General features: G+C 32.2%; 2 protein-coding genes across 2 annotated transcripts; one reads left to right on the top strand and one right to left on the bottom strand.

Moving 5' to 3' along the window:
- Window positions 1–15,817: 15,817 nt before the first annotated feature.
- LOC107928779 (probable WRKY transcription factor 41) lies at window positions 15,818–17,272 on the top strand. The gene is given in 3 exon segments (NM_001327291.1): window positions 15,818–16,215; window positions 16,319–16,447; window positions 16,528–17,272. Coding segments are annotated over 3 exon segments (1,068 nt in total). The 5' UTR covers window positions 15,818–15,895; the 3' UTR covers window positions 17,147–17,272.
- A 245-nt stretch (window positions 17,273–17,517) lies between these two features.
- On the bottom strand, window positions 17,518–19,474 carry LOC107928780 (uncharacterized). The gene is made up of 3 exons (XM_016860045.2): window positions 18,917–19,474; window positions 18,037–18,054; window positions 17,518–17,940 (listed from the first exon to the last, which is right to left on the bottom strand). The coding sequence occupies exons 1-3, from the start codon at window positions 19,275–19,277 to the stop codon at window positions 17,750–17,752; spliced, it is 570 nt and encodes a 189-aa protein (XP_016715534.2). The 5' UTR covers window positions 19,278–19,474; the 3' UTR covers window positions 17,518–17,749.
- Between the last annotated feature and the right edge of the window lie 1,969 nt (window positions 19,475–21,443).

Genomic DNA, 21,443 nt, shown 5'->3' with positions numbered 1-21,443 from the left:
CTCAACCCACCCAGCCCAACACTCCACAGTTGCAGCCTTGCTGCTCAGTTAACAGTAAATTGAGGCAAAGCCTCCAGTACGTGGACAAGCCACTTTCAGTACTTCCTCCGTCAATATCCCAGTCCCATGCATCAGATAATAACATGGCATGCAGTAAATAACAACAGTCAAACATACATTTAGGTCAATTTAACCCTAGGGGTATTTCAGTAATTTATCTACTAGGGGTAAAATTGTAAATTTTCCACTTTTAAAGGTATTTCAATAATTTATCTATTTTAGGGTTTTTCATGCATATTCCTACCTTTCACGTACTAATAGAATCACGTATCGAGGGTTCTTACCGAATTGGGCCCGTTGGCCCATCATTCCAATTTTGGCCCATTAAGCCCAAAAATATCGAGGGCACAGAAATCATGCACTTTGCAGTCCAAACATTGCAACTTACCAAAAACATTAATCGATTTACCTCACGAGCATTCGCACACTCACAAATCTACAAAATACCGATTTTCGGCATTTCGGCTTTTGCCGATCTAGACTAAGAAAGAGGGTGTTAGTTACACACTTGTTTGCGACGATATGCTGACGAGATCCACACACGAACCGCCTACAATTGGATTACTAACACGTTAATCTAACTAGTCAAATACAAACTACGTATTAACCCCTTACAATATTCGGCCAACCACACCTAGAGATCATAGTAAGCTTATAAGAAATCAATAAGCAACTCATTAACAAATTTTTGTCAATGTTTACCACATAATCATAATTTCATTGCAAGCTGTCTTCCTGAGCAACAGTCACTAAATCATTTATAACTGGAGCTACGAAACTCCAAATCAAGTGCCGTTAATTTTACCTGAAAATAGACTCATATATCTTGTATCCATAAAATTTTCAGAATTTTTTTATTTAGCCAATCAATACCAGAATTTTCTCAAAGTTTCCCATGTTTCACTGTTTGACTAATCTAACCACTCTTCATTACGAATCAAATTTCTCATTGTACAGAATTCAAAATATGTTCCTGTTTATTCCATTTGAAACTAGACTCATTAAGCTTTAATTACATAATTTATACAGCTTCTAACTCATCTCCCACAATTTATGGTGATTTTCCAAAGTCACGTTACTGCTGCTGTCCCAAGCAGATTTATTACCAAATCACTCTTTCACACCTAACTTGCATGCTTGTTATTTAAACATGTATATCACCAATCAATCATCACATATATATGATTTTACTTAAGTATAATCTCCATTTCATCATTTTAAAGCATAACATGTTAGCTGATTTTTCCCTTTAACATCTAAGGCACATGCATGCTCATTTGTTTGGCTCAACTTCACCTATCTTCCATTTTTCATCAAAAGAACATGCAACAACAACCATTTCCTTCATTTTAATTCATGACTAAATGCTCACAACACAACTAAATACCAAAATATGCTTCAAGAGTTAAGGTAGAATCAAGAAGAACTCATGAACATCAAGATAGAAGCAAACTACCATGAACTTACCTTCAATTTTCTTCCCCAAGTGACCGAACATTCAAGAGCTTTCTCCTCTCCTTTTCTCTTCTCTAACTTTAGGCTATGATGAATAAAGATGGACAAAACTTTGTTCTTTTCACCCCTTTTTCTTTTAATAAAATTTCATATTTTATCCATTTAATTCTTTAATACAAAAGACATGAAATGCTCATCATGGAACATTTACCTAAACAATTATCATGGAACATTTACCTAACTCATTATCATGGAATATTTACCTAATCCATTATCATGGAACATTTACCTAACCCATTATCAATTTGTACCATGAATTATGGATATCAAGTGCTCATCAACAACATGATGGCTGGCCACTTCATGTAAAATGGGAGGTTTGTCATGCAAATCCTCCTATTTTGCACTCCTATTTATTTGGCCACTTCAATTTAGCCTATAGCATTTTCAAACATTTTCACATAGGTTCTATTTCATAATTTCACCCCCTTTTTCTTATGGAACAAAAATTAACTAAAATTGTCGGGTTCTATCTTAAGTTTGGGCTTTCTAGAGGCCCACTAACATAATTAAACCTATGCCAACATTCACAGGATTCCCGAAAATTGAGGCGTTACATATAAAATCGAATTAAATAAATTTATTACATTTAAAACAAGATTCTAATTTTATTTAAGCATAATAAAATTAGAATTTTTACAGAACACTAAAAATGTTGAAGCTGAACTTCCGTATTGGGCCAATTAGTTAAGCGTAAGATATTTGGATTTGAGCTTCTAAATTAATGCGTTGGGTGATTTTGTTGATTAAATCATAATTGATTTTCCGACTATTGACTTGATCATGTAATTTGAGTTATAATTAATTATTTGAAATTTATTCAACTCAAACCATTTATTAAATTATTTTATCGTTATAAAATTTGAAAAAATGAAACATTTTAATTTGATATTTGAAATTCTAATTAGACCTAGTCAAATATTATTAGCTTCTGCTATGTTAAATATTTGGAGGCTGGATTTGAATTTTTAATTAAGATGACTAAATATATTTTAATAGTACATAAATTGGCATCTTCCTTCCCCTCTGTGTTTTCTTTTTACCTTTTTTGCTCATCACAAAATATTTGTCTACTTCAACCAATGAATGACAAGAATAATATCCAATATGAAAACATTTCATTTTCATATATCTGCCTTCATTTTCATCTCTTTTAATTGCCAATAGTTTAAATCATATAGGTAATTTTCAAATTATTATTATTTTTTTTCTTATAATTATAAAAGTTACAAACAAGTATCTAATCATTCAATTTTTTTTTCATTTTCATTAACTATCACTAAGTAGTAATAAAAAGATAACACAAAAAAATTAACATGATTTCTCAATATTTTAACTAAAATATTAATTTATTATATGATTAAAGACTATCTTTTTGACTAAAAGTATATATTTAATACTTTACGATCATAAAGTTAGTGGGATTCGAATTTGGCTGGAGGGATTCCTGCTCAGCTGGCAAATTTGGTAGCTTTCATACACTAAAGTAATACACAGAAAGCCTAGATAGCCAAAAGGTTTGTTAATCTTTTATTTTCTCTTATTTTTTTTTCGTTTTTTAAATTACTATTCAGGTTTATCCTTAGATTATTTTTCATGTGATTTTTTTTCCATGTGATTTTCCATGTGATTTTTTTTCCCATGTGATTTTCCATAATCTCAAGATTTTATTTTTATTAGACTTGATTCAAACTTTTATAAATTAGACTGGATTCAAAATAACCATAATTGAGCAGACATGATAGACTTAATTCAAAATAAATAATTAACCTTAAACTTGTAAATTTAATCTAATAACCAATTCTTCACTTCCCTTTTGTTTTCCCATCAACACAATCACAATCCCATCAACGTAGATATATATCATATCTTACATAATTTACATAATTCGGATAACTTACATAATTTACATAACTTACATAATACATAAATATATATCATATCATAACTTACATAACTTAATTATAGTTATAAATAAACAACTTACCCGTGTAATTTGTTATGAACTTTAGATTTTAAGAACTACGAAATGGATAGGAGTTGGATGAATTTGTCAAGGGTAAGCAACGCCTATCGAAATGGAGTACAAACTTTTCTAAATTTTGCATTTCAAAATGCAAGCAAAGAGAATATGATTCTTTGCCCGTGTAAGAAGTGTGACAACATCAATTGGCATTTTCGTGAAGTTTTATACGAACATCTAATTGTTGATGGTTTTATTCGGGGGTTAAAAAATGGATTTTCCATGGAGAGTGTACATCTAGTGGAACTTCTTCAACGATTAATCTGACTTATCCTGATACTGCTTACCATCATTATGTTAGACAAGATAACATGGAAGGTATGTTGCGGGATGCATTTAATATGCACAATCATGGCAAGCAATCGTTTCCACTTGACTTTATTGCATCCGATGATTGCAATATTGGTGGAAGTGTTTTTTGCGAAACGGGAACAAGTGTACCAGAAGAGGAACCAAATGAAGAAGCGGCGAAGTTCTACAATTTACTTAATGAAATGAACGAAGAACTTTACGAGGGACCAAAATATTCAAAATTGTCCTTCTGCATTCGTCTATTCCACTTAAAATGTTTGGAAAGGTGGACCGGAAACTCTTTTACAATGCTGCTAGAGTTTCTGAGAGAGATGTTTCCTTTTGCAAAAATCCCCCAGTCTTGTCAAGATATGAAAAGACTAATAAAAGATTTGGGCCTTGGGTACGATAAAATTCATAGTTGCCCAAATGACTGCATGTTGTACTGGGGTGATTAGAGAAACCAACAGTCTTGTCATATTTATGGTAAGTCTCGTTGGATGAATGGGAATACAGAAGATGTAAATGCGAATAAAGGTGGGGCACAGTTAAGAAAGAAGCCAATTAAGGTTTTGCGATATTTTCCCCTCACACCAAGACTTCAAAGGCTTTTCATGTCGTCAAACCGATGATGGATTATTAAGGCATCCTGTTGATTCTTTAGCTTGGAAATCGTTTGACAGTAAATTTCCAAGCTTTGCAAGTGATCCTCGGAATGTGAGGCTTGGGCTAGCAGCTGACGGCTTTAATCCTTTTAAAATCATGAGTACTTCGTACAGTACTTGGCCTATAGTGCTTGTTCCTTACAATTTGCCTCCATGGATTTGCATGAAGCAATTTTCATTTATTTTATCAATGATTATCCTTGGAGAGAAAGGTCTTGGAAATGATATTGACATTTATTTGTAGCCACTTATTGAAGAGTTAAAACAGTTATGGCCGGGTGTTGAGACATATAATGTATTGAGAAAGGAGAACTTTAATTTACGTGCAACTTTGTTATGGACAATTAATAATTTCCCGGCTTATGCTAATTTATCAGGTAGGAGTACTAAAGGACGTTATGCTTGTCCTTGTTGTGCTGCGCAAACTTGTTCGAAGTGGTTGTATAATGGGAAGAAGTTCTCTTACATGGGCCATCGTCGGTGGTTAGATGGAAATCATAAATTTAGATTTCAGAAGACTCTATTTGACGGTACTGAAGAGTATAGAGGAGCTCCTGAACAGACCGTTGGATCTAAAATCTTGTTTATGTTAAAAGATATCAACTTTAGTTATGGGAAGATGAACCACCTAACACGCAAACAAAGAGAAGATCGAGGGATGAATCTGATGATGAATATGATGAAGAGGATGATCTTAATGAGGCGGACTTGTGGAAAAAAAAGGAGTATTTTTTTTTGAGTTGCCTTATTAGGAGCACAACATTTTACGCCACAAACTTGATGTCATGCATATTGAGAAGAATGTTTGCGAGAACATAATTGGGACAATTTTAAATGTCGATGGAAAATCAAATACAATCTTCAGAGTCGACTTGATTTAGTTGACATGAGAACTCGTCGTGATCTTCATCCTCAAGTACTTCCGAATGGGAAATATCAGTTGCCGCCTTCTATTTTTTCAATGTCAAAGAAACAGAAAGAGGCGTTCTGCATGGTGTTGAAGGATATAAAGGTCCCAGATGCATATGCTTCAAATATATCTCAATGTGTGAGTCTTAAAGATCGAAGATTATATTCATTAAAATCACATGATTACCACATCTTGATGCAAGATTTACTCCCAGTTGCTTTACGGTGTTGTATGTCAAAAAATGTGACGTCCTGTATAATTGAAGTATCCAATATAATGAAAGCTATTTGTGGCAAAGTTTTGGATGTTGAAGAACTTGAGAAAGTACAGGATCGAGCCGCTTTGACTTTTTGCAATTTGGAGAAGATCTTTTCACCTTCTTTTTTCACTATTATGGTGCACTTGGTAATCCATCTCCTTCAAGAAGCAATACTTGGTGAACCAATTTTTTATCGATGGATGAATCTTATAGAAAGGTGCTAATTTATTTGTCAAGTATTCATTCATTCGCCTCTATACATTTAGTTACAGCTTTTGATAAATATTGTATATCGTGTTTAGGTTCCTAAGCAAGTTGAAGTCTTATTGTCGTAATAAGCGTTATCCAGAAGGATCAATTGCTGAAGGCTACTTGGCAGAGGAGTACATGACCTTCTGTTCTAGATATTTAGAAGATGTTGAAATACGATTGAATAGACCATGTAGAAATGCTGGGCTCGATGATCATAACTTAGCCAAAAGTTATTTATTTCAAAGTTTTGGAGAACCAATCGGCAAAGTTGAAATTGCAGAATTAGATGATATATCGTGGATACAAGCACATGATATGTACTTTTTCACAATGATTCAGTTGAACTGTTACGCAAGTAAGTTCTAAAATTTTCTTACATATTCGTCGTTTTGATTTGTTTATCTTCTAACCAATTAAACTTGTTTTTAACATAGTGAGTACAAACAAATTTTGAGACTTCGTACATGCTCTCGAAGATTACAACATCGAGAGATCAATAAATTATTCACAGAATCTTTTCATGAATGGTTAAGCCAAACGGTATGTAACTGAAGTTAATAAGTTACATATAACCGCGAAATTTAGTTAATCAAATAAGAATGTTTTTACATAATACATTTATAATTACTTAATTTACTTTCGATTCAATAGGTTTGGAGTGAGAAGGACGTCAATGACGAAATTAAATGGCTTTCCCAAGGTCCGAACAGAGTAATAAAAAGATATAGTGCCTTCCTCATCAATGGATACAGATTTCATACAAAATATCGCGAGAGAATGAGGAGAACTCAAAATTGTGGAATTGTTGTTAATTCTTCAATTACAAGTTATGCTAGTGCTAGGGACAGTAATCCAGTTAAGGGTAATGTGGAGTATTACGGACTTCTTACCGACATTATTGAGTTGGATTACTATGGCAGATGGAAAGTTGTCTTATTTCGGTGTGATTGGGATGATGTTAATACTTCTCGCAGAATTAAAAAAGATCAATTTGGTTTTACAATGGTTAATTTCTCTCGCTTGATTCACACTGGACAACAATTGATAGACGAGTCATATGTATTTTCCTCTCAAGTGAAACAAGTTTTTTATTCGAAAGATCCAATTGATGAGGGTTGGTATGTTGTACTCCGAAACACCCCTAGAGACTTGTTTGACATGGGTAATAGAAGTAGAGATGACATCGTCGAAAGATCAGAAACATTACCTTTTCCAGAACAAAACTTAGATGAAAATATCCCTTATACTAGTACACAACATCAATAGGTTCGACATGATGTGGATGAAGATATTTATGAATAATGATGTAGTAAGATTTTACGATTTTTTAATGATATGTAATATTATAATTTTAATCTTGGTCATGTTATATAATTTAACTATTTTATATGTACTATTATTGTTGTAATTTGTCACTAAAACTTCAACTATTTTATATGTATTGCAGGAAAAATGCGTAGAAGAAGATTACAAGATTTAAGTATTATCCAGAATACTCAAAATTCGGAAGAAGCAAATAGTGAACAGCAGATAGTTGTTGGATCTTCGAATGTGCCGAAGACACTTGACGAGCCTAGAGAATTTCAAAGTAATGTTAAGTTCATTTTACATGTGTTGACTTTTATTATTGATTTATTTCTCAATTTTAATTTAATAATAGTATATCGTTTCTCAGCTGAAAGTGGTGCCACGCGCAGAGGTCGAGGACGTACGATGCTTAAAGATTTATACGACTTAGATCCTGTTGAGCGTGTTAAAGTAAGTAGAAACAGTCATGGTCAGCCTATTGGATCTGAAGCTCGACTTTTAGCAGGCTATTTGGGCATTTCAGCACGAAATGCCAATATGTTGCCCATCAACTACGTATCATGGCATAACATGCCTGATAGCAAAAAAAATCAGGCTCTCGCTAATATTAAGGTAACAAAATTTCAATGTAATTTATAATAATTTGGTTTAAGTTTCATTTATATTTACATTCTAAACTTGTGTTTTTTTAGGAGACGTTTGCTTTAGAGGTCTCCGATGACCATGTTAAGAAGGCATTGGGTAAAAAATGGAGAGACAATAAAAGCACTTTGAAAAAACTATATTTTAAGAAAGATAGAAGCCTCGAGGAAAAATTCCGAAATGTCCCGCCGGGAATGCTGAGGTACCAATGGGAAGATGCGGTTAGATTCTGGAATTCAAAGAAAGGAGAGGTATTACGTAATTCTAAACTATTATAAATTTTTCGGTATATACTGTTTACTATATATGTAATAATAATTTCATTATGTAGGACCGTGAGCGAGTTGGAACAAGTAGCAGACAAAAACAAAAATTCACGCACACGACAGGGTCGAAAAGTTTTGCTTCTGTAGATGAGGTTGAGGTATTATGAATTTATTAATTCTGTCAAATATTAATGACATTATACTATTAAATAATATTTTTACTACTATATTGTAGGAAGTCTCGTCCGGTCAAAAAGTTGGACGCCTTCGGCTTTTTGAGATTACGCATAGGAAGAAAGATGGATCTCCTATGACATCCGAAGCTGGAGAAATTATTGTATATTTATTTAATAAAATTTGATTTATTATAAATATTTATAATGTTTAATTATAATGATTTAATTCATCGTTAGTACTTTTAAATAATGTTAAGTTATGTTGCATTCCTTTTTATAATATATTTCGTTTCTAACTTTTTAATTGATTTATTAGGAGAAACTAAAGAAGAAGAAGGCGGAGTATGAAATGATTGCTTCGACTGATAGTTATGTTAATCTTGAGAACATTGATAACAGAATTATCACTAAAGTTTTGGGTCCTGAAAGATACAGCCAGGTTCGATTTCAAGGGTCTGGTGTTACCCCGACCCAATATTTTGGATCCAGCTCCTAGCAATACATGCCTTCCAGGAGTCAAGCTCAAGCTGAAGTTCAGAGGTTAAGAGACCAGATAACTCAGATGCAAGCGAACACGGTTGAGCAAATTGCCGAGATTTAAAGAAAATATGAAGAACTCCAGCAATAACTTAAAGCGGAGGCAGCAGATAAGGAGGCAACGGCAGTAGCGAGAGAGGCAGCGGCAGCAGCGAGGGAGGTAGAGGCGAGCAAAAAGTACGATGAGCTCCAGCTACAGCTTCAACAGATGATGCAGATGTTTCAGCAGTCGCAAAAGCCCATCTTAGACATTAGTTTTCTCGTTGTAAGAATGTTTTTAACTTTGTCACATTTAACATTATTATAAAAATATTTTAAGTTATACTTTGTTTATTAATTACATTATATATCTTTCGTTAAATTTGAAGTATCATTTAGAATTAATGTTTTTTGTTGTATTTTTTATGCTAAATTTGCTGCTTTTGGTTGCATTTCATGCTATATTTGTTGATTTTGGTTGGATTCAATGCAGGAAGGGTTGAATATTGGTGAAAAATGTGCATATTAAATCTGCCAAAGTTAATGGCGTTTTTGGGAAAAGCGCCGCTAAAAGTCATGACCTTTAGCGGCATTTTTCTAGATAAGCGCCGCAAAATTTTACGGCATTTCCTATAGCGGCGTTTCTTGCGGCGCTTGTGAAAACGTCGCAAATAGTTTTAGCAGCACTTAAAAGCGCTGCTAAAGGCTAAAAAAAGGGCCGCTAAAAGTCTGTTTTCTTGTTGTGCTCATAGTTGATTGGCAACAAATTGGCATTTTTTGTTATAATGCCTAATTATCCTATTAAAACTTGAGCTTCAATCCAATAGGCTGACCATGACTGTTTCTAGATACTTTGACATGCTCTACAGAATTTAGATTCTATAAATCCTTTAATAGCGTACGTCCTTGAGTTCTGCACCTTCCACCCTTTTCAACTAAAAAAATTGAATATGATAATATAAGAATTTGAAACAAAAATTAATAATAAAAGTCAACACACATGTAAATTAAAGTTAACATTACTTTGTATTTCTACAGGTTTGTCAATTGTATTCAGAAGATTCGAAGATCCAATAGCAGTCTGTTGATCACTATTTGTTTCTTCTGAATTTGGAGGAATTTGAATAATGTTTAGATCTTGCAATCTTCTTTTAGGCATATTATCTGTAATACACATAAAATAATTGAAATGTTAGTAACTAATTACAATAATAATAGTAATGGATACAACTTCCTCAAATCAAGATGACCACCATCTTTTGCTTTCTCCTAATCAGATAAAAAACAAGCAATGAGAAACAAGGGAACTCAATTATTTGTAAAATAATAACTGAAATTTTACAATCATACACAGAAGTCTGATATTTTAGTTTTTGTTTGTAGGCATGTTCCTAAATGCATGCATCTTTGAAAATGCCATTAAAAGAGAAACCGGGCAATCCATAATAATCCACAACAGCGCAGGCTTCAATCACGAATGGTCCACACAAAGATTAACTTTGTAATTTCACGATCTTTATAAGAATAAAATTAAAATGAAAAGGCCTTTTATTGGATATAAAAAATATTCCATAAAATGTGCTATTATAAAGTAAAATTGTTTAGAGATCTTTAATATGTAGGTTTAAAACTTTAAACCAAAATTGATTTACTTGATTTTTGCAGTTCTATTTTTGTATTTTTTTTATTTTCATAGTAAAGGCAATTTTGACAAGAATCAACAAAAAATTTTCATTATTACTTATACTAAAAGGCGATAATATAAGGAAATCTTCCATATTTCTGATTATTATGTAATTTAGAATACACCAACAAAATTCCAAATGGAAATTTATGATTTTTTTTAAACTTATGGAAATATATATTATTCTGCTTTAACTAAGGCAACATTATAATGATATATAATGTACGAAATGGCTACAATTGTTGCAAAATTTTGACTCGCGGTAGAAGAAACATGCTTACTTGGTTACATTCAAAAAATACTAAAAAACTTTGCTATATATAATATGTATTGACTTGATTTGTTGAAACTCGAACGGATCGAGCAGCAATGGGCGGAGCAAAGGACTGTCAAGCTTCGAAACAAGAGTCAAACGAGCAGAGGATTATCGAGCAGCGATGGACGGAGCAGCGTCGAAGAAGAAGACGAAGATCGATGGCAAATGCATTGTTGACAGCGATGTAAAAAGAGACAAAGATCGATGACAAACTCATTACCGACGACGATGCAGCAGATGGATGATTGGATAGACGACCAACAGTAGATGGATGGGAAAGAAAAAACTAAGTTAGGGATTTGGGGAAAACTATTTGGTGGAATAAGGGTCGGGGGATTAGCTATCAAAACGGCGTCGTTTCAATAAAAATTAAAAAATGTTCATGGCATTTATGGGCAAAATGCCACTAACGCTGATCCCATTCGATGTACCTTTATGGCACGTAACATAAAACACCACTAAATATATACTATTTGGGCGCTATTTCTAGAAACACCACTATATAATGACTTATTGCATATTTGTGGTATTTTTCAATACAAACGCTGTTAAAAGTTCAACCTTTACGGCGTTTCCGATCTAAACACCACTAAAAATGCCGCTAAAAGCTTAATTTGCTGTAGTGTTTATGATGTAATGTATAGTCATAAATCATGTTATTTGATTCACAACATCAAAGAGGTATGCTACTTAAACAATCTATTACATATTATTGTTACTATTAATATTACGGTTAAATATTCTTTGCACATTTGAAATTTAGTGTCTATATTTTTATATTTTTCAGCTGTATAGGCTTTCTCTACTTTTTATATTTCAAAATTCAAGTCCAATTGTCAACACTATTAAAATTCTTTTGTTAAGTTAATTGATGTGGAATTTTAAATTAAAAAAACTAATTTGGTATATATGTAACAAAGTAATTAACATTTGTAATAAATTTGAATTTAACATATAAATTTTAACAAAGTTCACAATAAGATTTAGATTTTAAAATCTTAAAAATAAAAGTACTAAATTTATTCAAATAGAGGATTTTCAACACACCATCAAAACAAATATGTACTCAAATGTAAAATAATAATATTTTTTATACATGTTATATATTTCTATTGTGTATTTATTCCAACTACAATTTTACATCATGTTTTAGAAAAATATTACTCAGGAAGGGAATTAAAAATATCAAATAATTACAAATTAAGATAGATTTCAATTTTTATTTTATTAATTCCATATAATTTTTTTTTGTGCAACTACTCATTTCTTTTCCATACATTAAAAACCTTCTTTCATTGTTTTACAAATTATTTCCAACACTCACATAATATATATATTCTCCATCACTACTTTTTTATTTATATATTCCAAGTATTATATTATAATAAATTCATTTCATAAACATTAAAAAATATATTATTTTTACAATATTACAATTATACATTCAATTAATCTATACATAGCACGAAATATAAACTATTCTTATTATATTAAAAGAAGTGGCAACAGTGGTAGATTCAAACTATAGAATCCAAGAAAATACTAATAATCAATTTTAAAATTGGTGTAATCATGGTTTTAATATTTGTTTAATCGATTTTTAATTTTGAAAAATTAGAAAGTTTACCCATGTTATTAGAAAAACTAAAAGGTTTTTCTTAAAAGTTAACGCTTTTTGCTAAAGAAAAGTCCACCCATAAAGTGGATTCTAGTATTATTTAAATACAACTAGAAAAACTGTATTATTTAAATATTATGTTTGATAGATTTTATATAATTCTATGTTGTGATTGAATAACCGTAAGATAGTGATTAAAATAATTGAAATACTTCCTTTTAATAATTTATTTGATTTTGCATGTTTCACATTACATTGAAGACCTCTCTTCCCTAAGTTTAAATTTATAATATATCATTTCATATTTTTGTTTAGTTTTAATATTTAATTTTGTATTTAAATTTTTTTCAATTTGGAATTATTTAGTATTTGTATTTTTTAAATTTGATTTTTGAATTTTTATTTTATTTAAGTATTCGAGTTTGATTTTAATGTTCAATTTAATATTTAAGTTTTTTTTCCCAATTAAGTATATGTGTTTGCTTAGTAGAGTATATATATAAAATATTTATGGGGTAGTACTAAGGGCGAAGCTAGAAAATTTATTTTGGAAGATTAAAATTAAATTATTTATTTTTACGATAGTAAAAATATAAATTTATCATTTTATTAACCTATATCTTCATAATTTTTAATTAAATTTTATCATTTTAGGAGGTTAAAGTACAATTTTATCACTCTTAATTTAATTTTTTTTATATTTTTATAAAATATAAAAAATCTAAATGAAAAATTTTTCATTTAAGAGACAACAGGGCGAATGTCACCTCCTCCATTTGCCATTGCCATTGCTGAGTATCAAGTTGAATACTAAAATGTTATACTCTAATATCAAATTAAAAAAAATTAAATATCAAATAAATATAAAATTTTGTTTGATGGGACGCTTCCAATTCCATACGTCATGCTCATGGAAGAACCTTAAATAAAATAAATAGCCTAAACAAACATGTGAGTCAAACCTCTTTGTATAATGCAGGCTTTATAAATTAATCACACCAATTACTCTTGGTTAATTAGGTTTTTTATTAAAATATTTTGGATTCATCATCATAGCTTAAAGAATTCAAGGAGTTTGGATTGTTTTTGAAAAACAAAAAAGCAATTTTTGCAATTTTTAAATATTTGAAGCAAATATTAGATTTAAAATATTAATATCTGAAATTACCTTTTATCAAATTACGAAACATCGGGTAGGGTATGTTGGATAATGGAAACACAACAATCCCTCCAAAAATATTGGAATGAATTGCAGGTGAGCGAGTGGCTGCAATGCATGTTCTTGACAGTTAAGAAGCATCATTTTTTTGTAAAAAAAAAAGAAGAAGAAGAAGAAGAAGCTGTGAAGAATCTAATCTGGGCAGATGAAGTGCAAATGGTGGTTGAAAATGGCATCTTTGAGTACACGTAAGCTCCAAATTTCCCCACATGGGAAGAGCAATAACGCGGAGTTTGGTTTGAAATTTCTTTGGTCCAATTCACCTTCAACTCTGACTTTCTTTCACATTAGTCTATATGCTCTTTTTATTCTTAACCTCAATCATTCGTGTCACGCTCAGGATAAATCAGGTGACCCAACCCTTTGCTTAATCACATAATTGAAATCGTGATTTTTTTTACTATTAATTTTTATAATTTTTGAAAGTTATGGATTTTATATTTTAATTAAATTAAATTTAATTCTTATATTTTTTAAATAGTCAATTTTAGTCATGACCTAAACAATAGTAGATAAATTTATTTGGTTAAATTTAATTATCAATTATATACTATGCATACAATTGTATATTTAATTCATATTCTCTAATTAAATTATTTTAAGTTTTAATACTTTTCAAATTTTAAAAATTTCAGTCTTGATACAAATGACAATCATTAATCTCTTAATTGAATTTTTAATACGTAATATATGAAAATAGCACGCTAACATGCCACTATACATATGATAATATGTTCGCCATATTAAATTTGAAAATAAAAGATGTTAACTAAATAAATTTAATAATTATAGTTTAATAAGAGCTAAAATTTTAAGTTTTATAAAATATAAGAATTTAAATAAAAGTAAAGACATAAGGACAAATAACATAATTTAAATTAAATAAGTATTAGATTTATTTTATTTTAAGGCTTCCCCTGGCATAGCTTTTTGCTCTGGTGCGTTGAATTTTGAAGATTTTTTGTTTTCATTGGAACGCATGATGTTTGGCGAACCAACAGTCCAATGAGATTGTCTCACTGCTTGTCAAAATTTTGGCTGGAGCTTTTAGCTCCAACAATTGCAGTTAAGTGATATAATTATTGTTTTATCACTTTTATTCATTATTGTATTTTTCAATTTACTTTTTATATTAATTTAATTTAATTATTATTTTATATAACATAATTTCATTATATATTTTATTATTTAGTATAACTATTATACAAATATTTTTAATGATTTAACTTTTAATATAAATATATGTGTAATAATTTTAATTATAATTTAACATAAATATAATGAAAAATGTTTATTACAAGAATTTTTAAACTCCACAATCAAAGTTTACAAATGTTCTATAAAGATATAATAAAATATTGAAAAAAAGGCAAATAAATTTTTTTTTAAAACTACTCTTCCTACAATTAATTTTAATTTTATCGCTATGCTATTTAAATTTATTGTTACCATTGTTTTCAACATCACCATAGGCAATTCAAAAACAACCTTAGTTCTATCACATGTAGGTTGTATTAAATTTATTTTAGTTTAGATTTGAATATATTTTTATTATTAAACTCATCTCGGTTTATAAGCATTTGTGATCCTAATTACACTTGGGATATTTTAGATGTAAAATTGAAGGGAGACTTGGTCAGAAATTGGCGACTTGGTCAGCAATTGGAGTTTTGACCTTACCTCACTCTTCAGTCCACTAATCTTATTCTAGTTTATCATGACCAAAGACTAGTCTATGCTGAAAAACTCGGTTTCTTTTGGTCAAACTTCAAACTTTCTATTCCAACAACCATTTTTTCTAATCCAAAACTCCAATGAAGTTCCTTTAAAAGCCCCAGAGTTTCAATTTCTTATTCAAACCCACAACCTTTCACTCTCCTACTCCCTCTTTGCTTAAACCTCAGCATAGACAAGTTCAAACATTTTCCAGCTTTTAGTTAATCAAAACTTAACATTCAGGCCAAGTTCCATGGTTGTTACTTCTTGCTCTTCACCATTTAGGCTATTTCAATCCCTTTGGCTGCTTCTGCTTGTGATCCTTGGAGAAGTTTTTTCTTCTTCATAACCAAATTTACCCGGTCTATAGCAGGTCATGAATTAGTATTCCCAAGTTCCAAACAAGGAATCCCTCTCTATTTTCTTACAGTGGAAGGAAAGAAGAAAAGGAAAAGAAAAATGGAGAACATGTGGAAGTGGGAGCAGGGGACACTGGTGAGCGAGCTGATTCAAGGAATGCAATTAGCAAAACAGCTAAGGTTGCATTTGGGTGCATCATCATCTTCTGTTGAATCCAGGGACTTGCTACTACAGAAGATCTTATCTTCCTATGAAAAAGCTCTTCTGATTTTAAAACTGAGCAGGCCTACGGAACAGCCACAACAAAATGTAGGAGGAATAACTTGTGTGCCAGAGTCTCCTCTAACCATCAACGGCAGCCCCAGGAGTGATGATTTAGAAAAGGATAACCAGGATATCAGAGATGTCTCAAAGAAGAGGTGAATTTGCAAGCTACAAGTTAATCATTCTTGTATGTTATTGCAAATTTTGTAAGTTGTAAATTTGAGTCTGCTAAATGATTCCTGGAACTGGGTTTTGCAGAAAGATGATGCCTAGGTGGACGGATCAGGTGAGAGTGAGCTCTGAAAACCTGCTGGAGGGTCCTCATGATGATGGCTACAGTTGGAGAAAATACGGGCAAAAGGATATCCTTGGAGCCAAATATCCTAGGTGAATGACCCTTTTCCCATGTAAAATGCTGGAATTTTGTATTAGTCAAAACCCTGATGATGGAATGTTTACTTTTGCAGAAGCTATTACAGATGCACCTATCGAAACACCCAAAACTGCTGGGCTACAAAGCAAGTCCAGAGATCAGATGAAGATCCGACCCTCTTTGAGGTCACATACAGAGGAATTCACACATGTGCAAATGGCAACCACGCAGTTCCATCCCCAGAAAAACAACATAAATCAAACACAAACGGCCTTAATAATACCAATTACCAACCATTGCAATCACAAGATGTCCTCTCAGAGTTTCGAGCAGGCCTAAGAGTCAATATTGAGGGCTTAGACAATAAAGAGATGGCACCCCCATTCTCTTTTGCTTCAACATCATTTGGGTGTATAAAGAGCGAAAACCATAGCTTTTCACCTTCAGGAGTACTTGATTACAACAATATCTTCGGCAGCTTTTCATCGCCGTTCATGTCTCCCGATACACCAGAATTAAACTACTTTTCAATTTCTCAGATGAACAACTTCCAAGGGGTGCTTAACACACAGCATTCTAAATCTGATCTCACCGAGTTGGTTTCAGCCAACACTTCGGCCACCAATTCTCCAATTATGGACTTGGATTTTTCGCTGGACCAAGTGGAGTTGGACCCGAATTTCCCATTTGACACCCCGGGATTTTTCTCCTAACTCTTTTCCGCTATCGAATAAGAGTAACAGTAGATGTCAAATTCGGGTTCCAATAACCAAAGTAGGTTCATGGTGAGCCGTGTGTTCTGCGAAGAACTATTGTACAATACATCTCCCTTTCATTTCTATGTTGGTTTTGAGAAATTTCCTCAGATAACAAGTTTTGATATTTGTTCTTATCGAAATTCCATAATACTAGTGCTCAGATTTTCACCAAAATGCAAAGGTCCTTCTAACACTCACTGCAACTTCATTGCAATTAGCAAAGGAGTATTTTACGCAATGGCCATTTATAATCCAAATAAGTTGTCCATAACAACATACCGTGAAAGTTCACAAATCCTGGGTTTCAGAAGAATAAAATCAGTATATACAGGGAAAAAGAATCTACATTCCAACGATTCCTACATTGCTTGTCTTTACACATAGCCGATGGAATACATAAGCAAATGGTAACAAGTTAACACTTGAGAAATTATCATATATCACAAGTCCCGAAATAAGAAAACTGCAGGACAAGAAGCAACATCCAACAGAACTGAGAAGAGCTCATGGTACTTTAACAATGAAATGGCAAGGATATCGACTGAAATCATAGTTAATCTATATGTAAGGTTTCTTCTGGTTTTCCACATCCTGAACGGAGCTTGATGTGCCTTCTTTTGCATCCTTGGTCTTCCTAAGAGCTTGTCTCAGCCCCAAGACGATGAATAAGTTGGTTAAAGTGAGAAGTGATTCAGCCCCTCCATGTAACCAATCCACATTAGACAAGGAAGTACCGTATTTCACCTTTGCTGTCTCAACCCCACATGGACCAAGTCATAATTTGGCATCAATATGTAGAAACCAGTAAGTGTTAAAGGAATTGTTGATCATTAGCAGGAACTTACCATATATTCCGGCAGGGACTGCTCAGTATACACAAAGTCAGCAAACGAACAATGTAAAGGAAATTAGTAGAGTTGAAACAAAGCCACCAATAGCAAAATCAAAATGCAGGCGAAAACCATCCAAAGTAAGGAACATTGTATAAAACTACATTGAATAAAGCCACATTTTCTTTGCTCTATATCCCTATTCGAGTCATTTCCTTTATGTTTGCTTTGGGCAGATTTTGTGTACTTCATGCTGCTCATCTATGACAAGTGCTACACCAATTATCAGTGTTGATGAAATAAATATAGAGCCACATAACTGAGAAGAAATCATATTGTAGAATATATAGATGACTTAGAACCGACCTGCTCGCCTGCCACTGGTTCAAAATGATAAAAAAACAGACACCCAATTCTCTACAATTCTAACAGAATTTTCGAGGTTGCAGATGCCTCATTGTCATAATATGAATCTCTGCCCTAGCTATGAGAAGTCATCAATTCTCACTCTCAAAAAGCACAGAAGACATACGAGAACACTAGCAACTTAATTCGAATATCTAACATTTCTATTGGACAATTTAAGGAAACTTGAAAGGTATATATGCTAAAATGATGGTTATCTCAACACCAGTGCATTTATCAACAAAGTAGGTTTCATGTAAAATCATCAACAAAAACTAACTAATAATCTTTTCACTCCGTCTACATCCATGCTAAAATGTGTGATTTTATCCTACTCTTTTTGCCCAAACTAATTTCTTTATTTCATGGCAAAGAGAGTAAAAAATTTCACATAAAATTTTAAACTTAGAACATTAATCACCACATAAAAGCAACCTCATAAACTAAAGTAGCATTGAGAAAAGAAAAAGGTACATCCCAGGAAACTCACTGGTGGCACCCACAAAGGCAAGCAAGAAGTAGAAGCCAAAAAGGGTGAGCTTGGGAGCAGACTTAGACTTGGTGATGAAGTACAAGAAGCCAATATATGGGAACAGAGAAACTGCAAAGAGTTGAGAAGCAATGCTTTGTGAGTCAATATTTGGTGCCCATGGATCCACTGGCAACAACCACCCGCGCGCAATCCCTCCTTTCCTGTTAACAAACATTCCATCCTTGTAACTCCAGGAACCTCTGCTTGGAACTGTTGCTTGGTAGTTTTGCAAGAAATGGAAAGAACGTGGAACTGTTGAACTAACGGGGACAACATAATTGGGTGGTTTAGACAAAGTTTGTAAACAACTGAGATTCATGTTGTCAAGACTACTACAGCTTCGATTCAGCCCTTTTTGCTTTGAAGTTTGGATTTTTCTCCTCTTGCAGATGATGATTATGATGATGATGATAGTATTGTGGATTAGAGAATTTTTATCTGTAGGGTTTGGGTTTCTAATGCAAACAATCTGCCACGCTGTAAGCTGGGCTGATTCTTAAGGCCTTCCTTGCATGCCCCCAAAGAAATTAAAAATATGCCATTATTGGACTCTTTTATGGTGCATTAAAATAATTTTGAGTTCAAACATGAATTCTTAATTTATATAATTGTTCTGTTGCATAATTTAAAATCTGATTAGCTTTTCCATCAAATAGAATGAAGAAAAACATTAACTCTCAAACTTAAATTTTTGAATCAACTTTTTTTTGAGAAAATATTATTAACAATTGGAATCATTAACAATAATATAAAGACATGACATATATTATTAACCATAGAGACTTAACCCACAAATAGGTAATCAATTTTGGTACTTAAATTTTTCTTTGTCATAAGTAGTACCTGAATTATCTTTTTTCTCCAAGTTAGTACATCTGTTACTCAAACTGTTATATCTACTTTAAAATGAGTTTAACCCACAAATTATTACTTAAATTATTCATTTTTTTTCTCATTTTTGTATCTAAACTTTTTTTCTTTTGTTACTAGTGATACTTAAACTATTTTCTTTTCAATTTGGTACGTCTGTTAGTTCAACCATTGAGTTATTTTAAAAAAAAATAACCAATTAAAAATTGACATATGGAAAAAAAGAGAAAAAATATTATTCTATCTTTTATAAATATTTTCTTTTTCTTTCTTTAGAACGAGACCGATGGTTGAACCAATCGAGCCGTTAGTTCTTGGTTTGATCAGTTCATCTGGTTCGATTAAATAAATTATTAAAAACTCATAAAATAAAAAAAATCTAACGATAGTGAAAATCAGTTCAATTTTTTTTTTAGCTTGGTTCAACTGGTTTGTATTGATTTGCGAGTTAATCGATTAAATCCCTATCTCTGTACTAGTATCATGGGGTACGAATCAAAACCCGTGACCATTGCGCACAGAATGACCCATAGAGGTCAACTTATTAAATGAGGCTCATTTGACCCATATGAATTGGCTTGATACGTGGAACCTGTGAAGAAGCCCATATACTTGAATCCTAGTTAAAGTGAAACACTCCAATAAATTGTATTTTAATAGGATAATTATTGTAAAAATCCTAAAGGATAAACATGTATAGAATTTAAATCCATTAGGACTCTATTATTGATGAGAACTAATCTTAGCCGTTAATGTAAATTGATCTGTACCGTTAGATCTGGAGGAGCTCAACTGTAAATAGAGGTTTCCCCCTTCATTTGTAATCACTTTATTCTTTCTAAGTTAAAGAAATAATGATAACAATTACTTAAACACTTGGTGTGCACTCTCTTTTTGTGGTTTTCTTTGTTCGTAGCTTCTTCCTTTTTAAAGTTTGCTTTTGCTTTGCTTCAGTGCCTTAAAGGAATTCTGTAAGAATCCTCACTTTGTGAGAGTTAGGCTAACTTAGGTGCATTTAAAACAAAGGAATTGCTTAAGACTGCACGATTTTCGATACAAAAAGTCTAGCCCCGTGACAGTTTGTAACACTCCTAACCCATATTCATCACTGGAACAGGGTTATAGAGCATTACTAGGGTTTACGGATAAATAAATAAAAATTCAAACATTTCATTACATATCAATACTCATAATAAAACCAATCAAAATCATATATTTTGTCCCTTAAACAAGCCCTCATGTCCTGAAATACATATTAGAAACAAGTCGGGACTAAATTAGTAACTTAGAGAATTTTTTAGAAATATTTAAAATTTTCAACACTGCAAGAGTCACACGACCGTGTGACTCACATGGTAACATGCCCGTGTCTCAGGCCATGTGGGCATTTGAAATAGGTACACATGGTCGTGTCTCAGCTCGTGTCCATACCCATGTAACTCTCTAACTTGGGTCACATGGCCAAGTCACATGCCTGTGTGCTAAGCCATGTGAGCATACTGACTTGCATTACTAAAAGATACAGGGAACACACGACCGTGTCATACAGTCACCTGGTTGTGTGTCACACACGACTGATACACACGCCCGAGTCTCTACCCGTGTGGACGAAAAT

Source organism: Gossypium hirsutum, chromosome A08, assembly GCF_007990345.1.
Source record: "Gossypium hirsutum isolate 1008001.06 chromosome A08, Gossypium_hirsutum_v2.1, whole genome shotgun sequence".
Lineage (NCBI taxonomy): Eukaryota > Viridiplantae > Streptophyta > Magnoliopsida > Malvales > Malvaceae > Gossypium > Gossypium hirsutum.
This window is presented reverse-complemented; position numbering and strand designations above follow the sequence as displayed.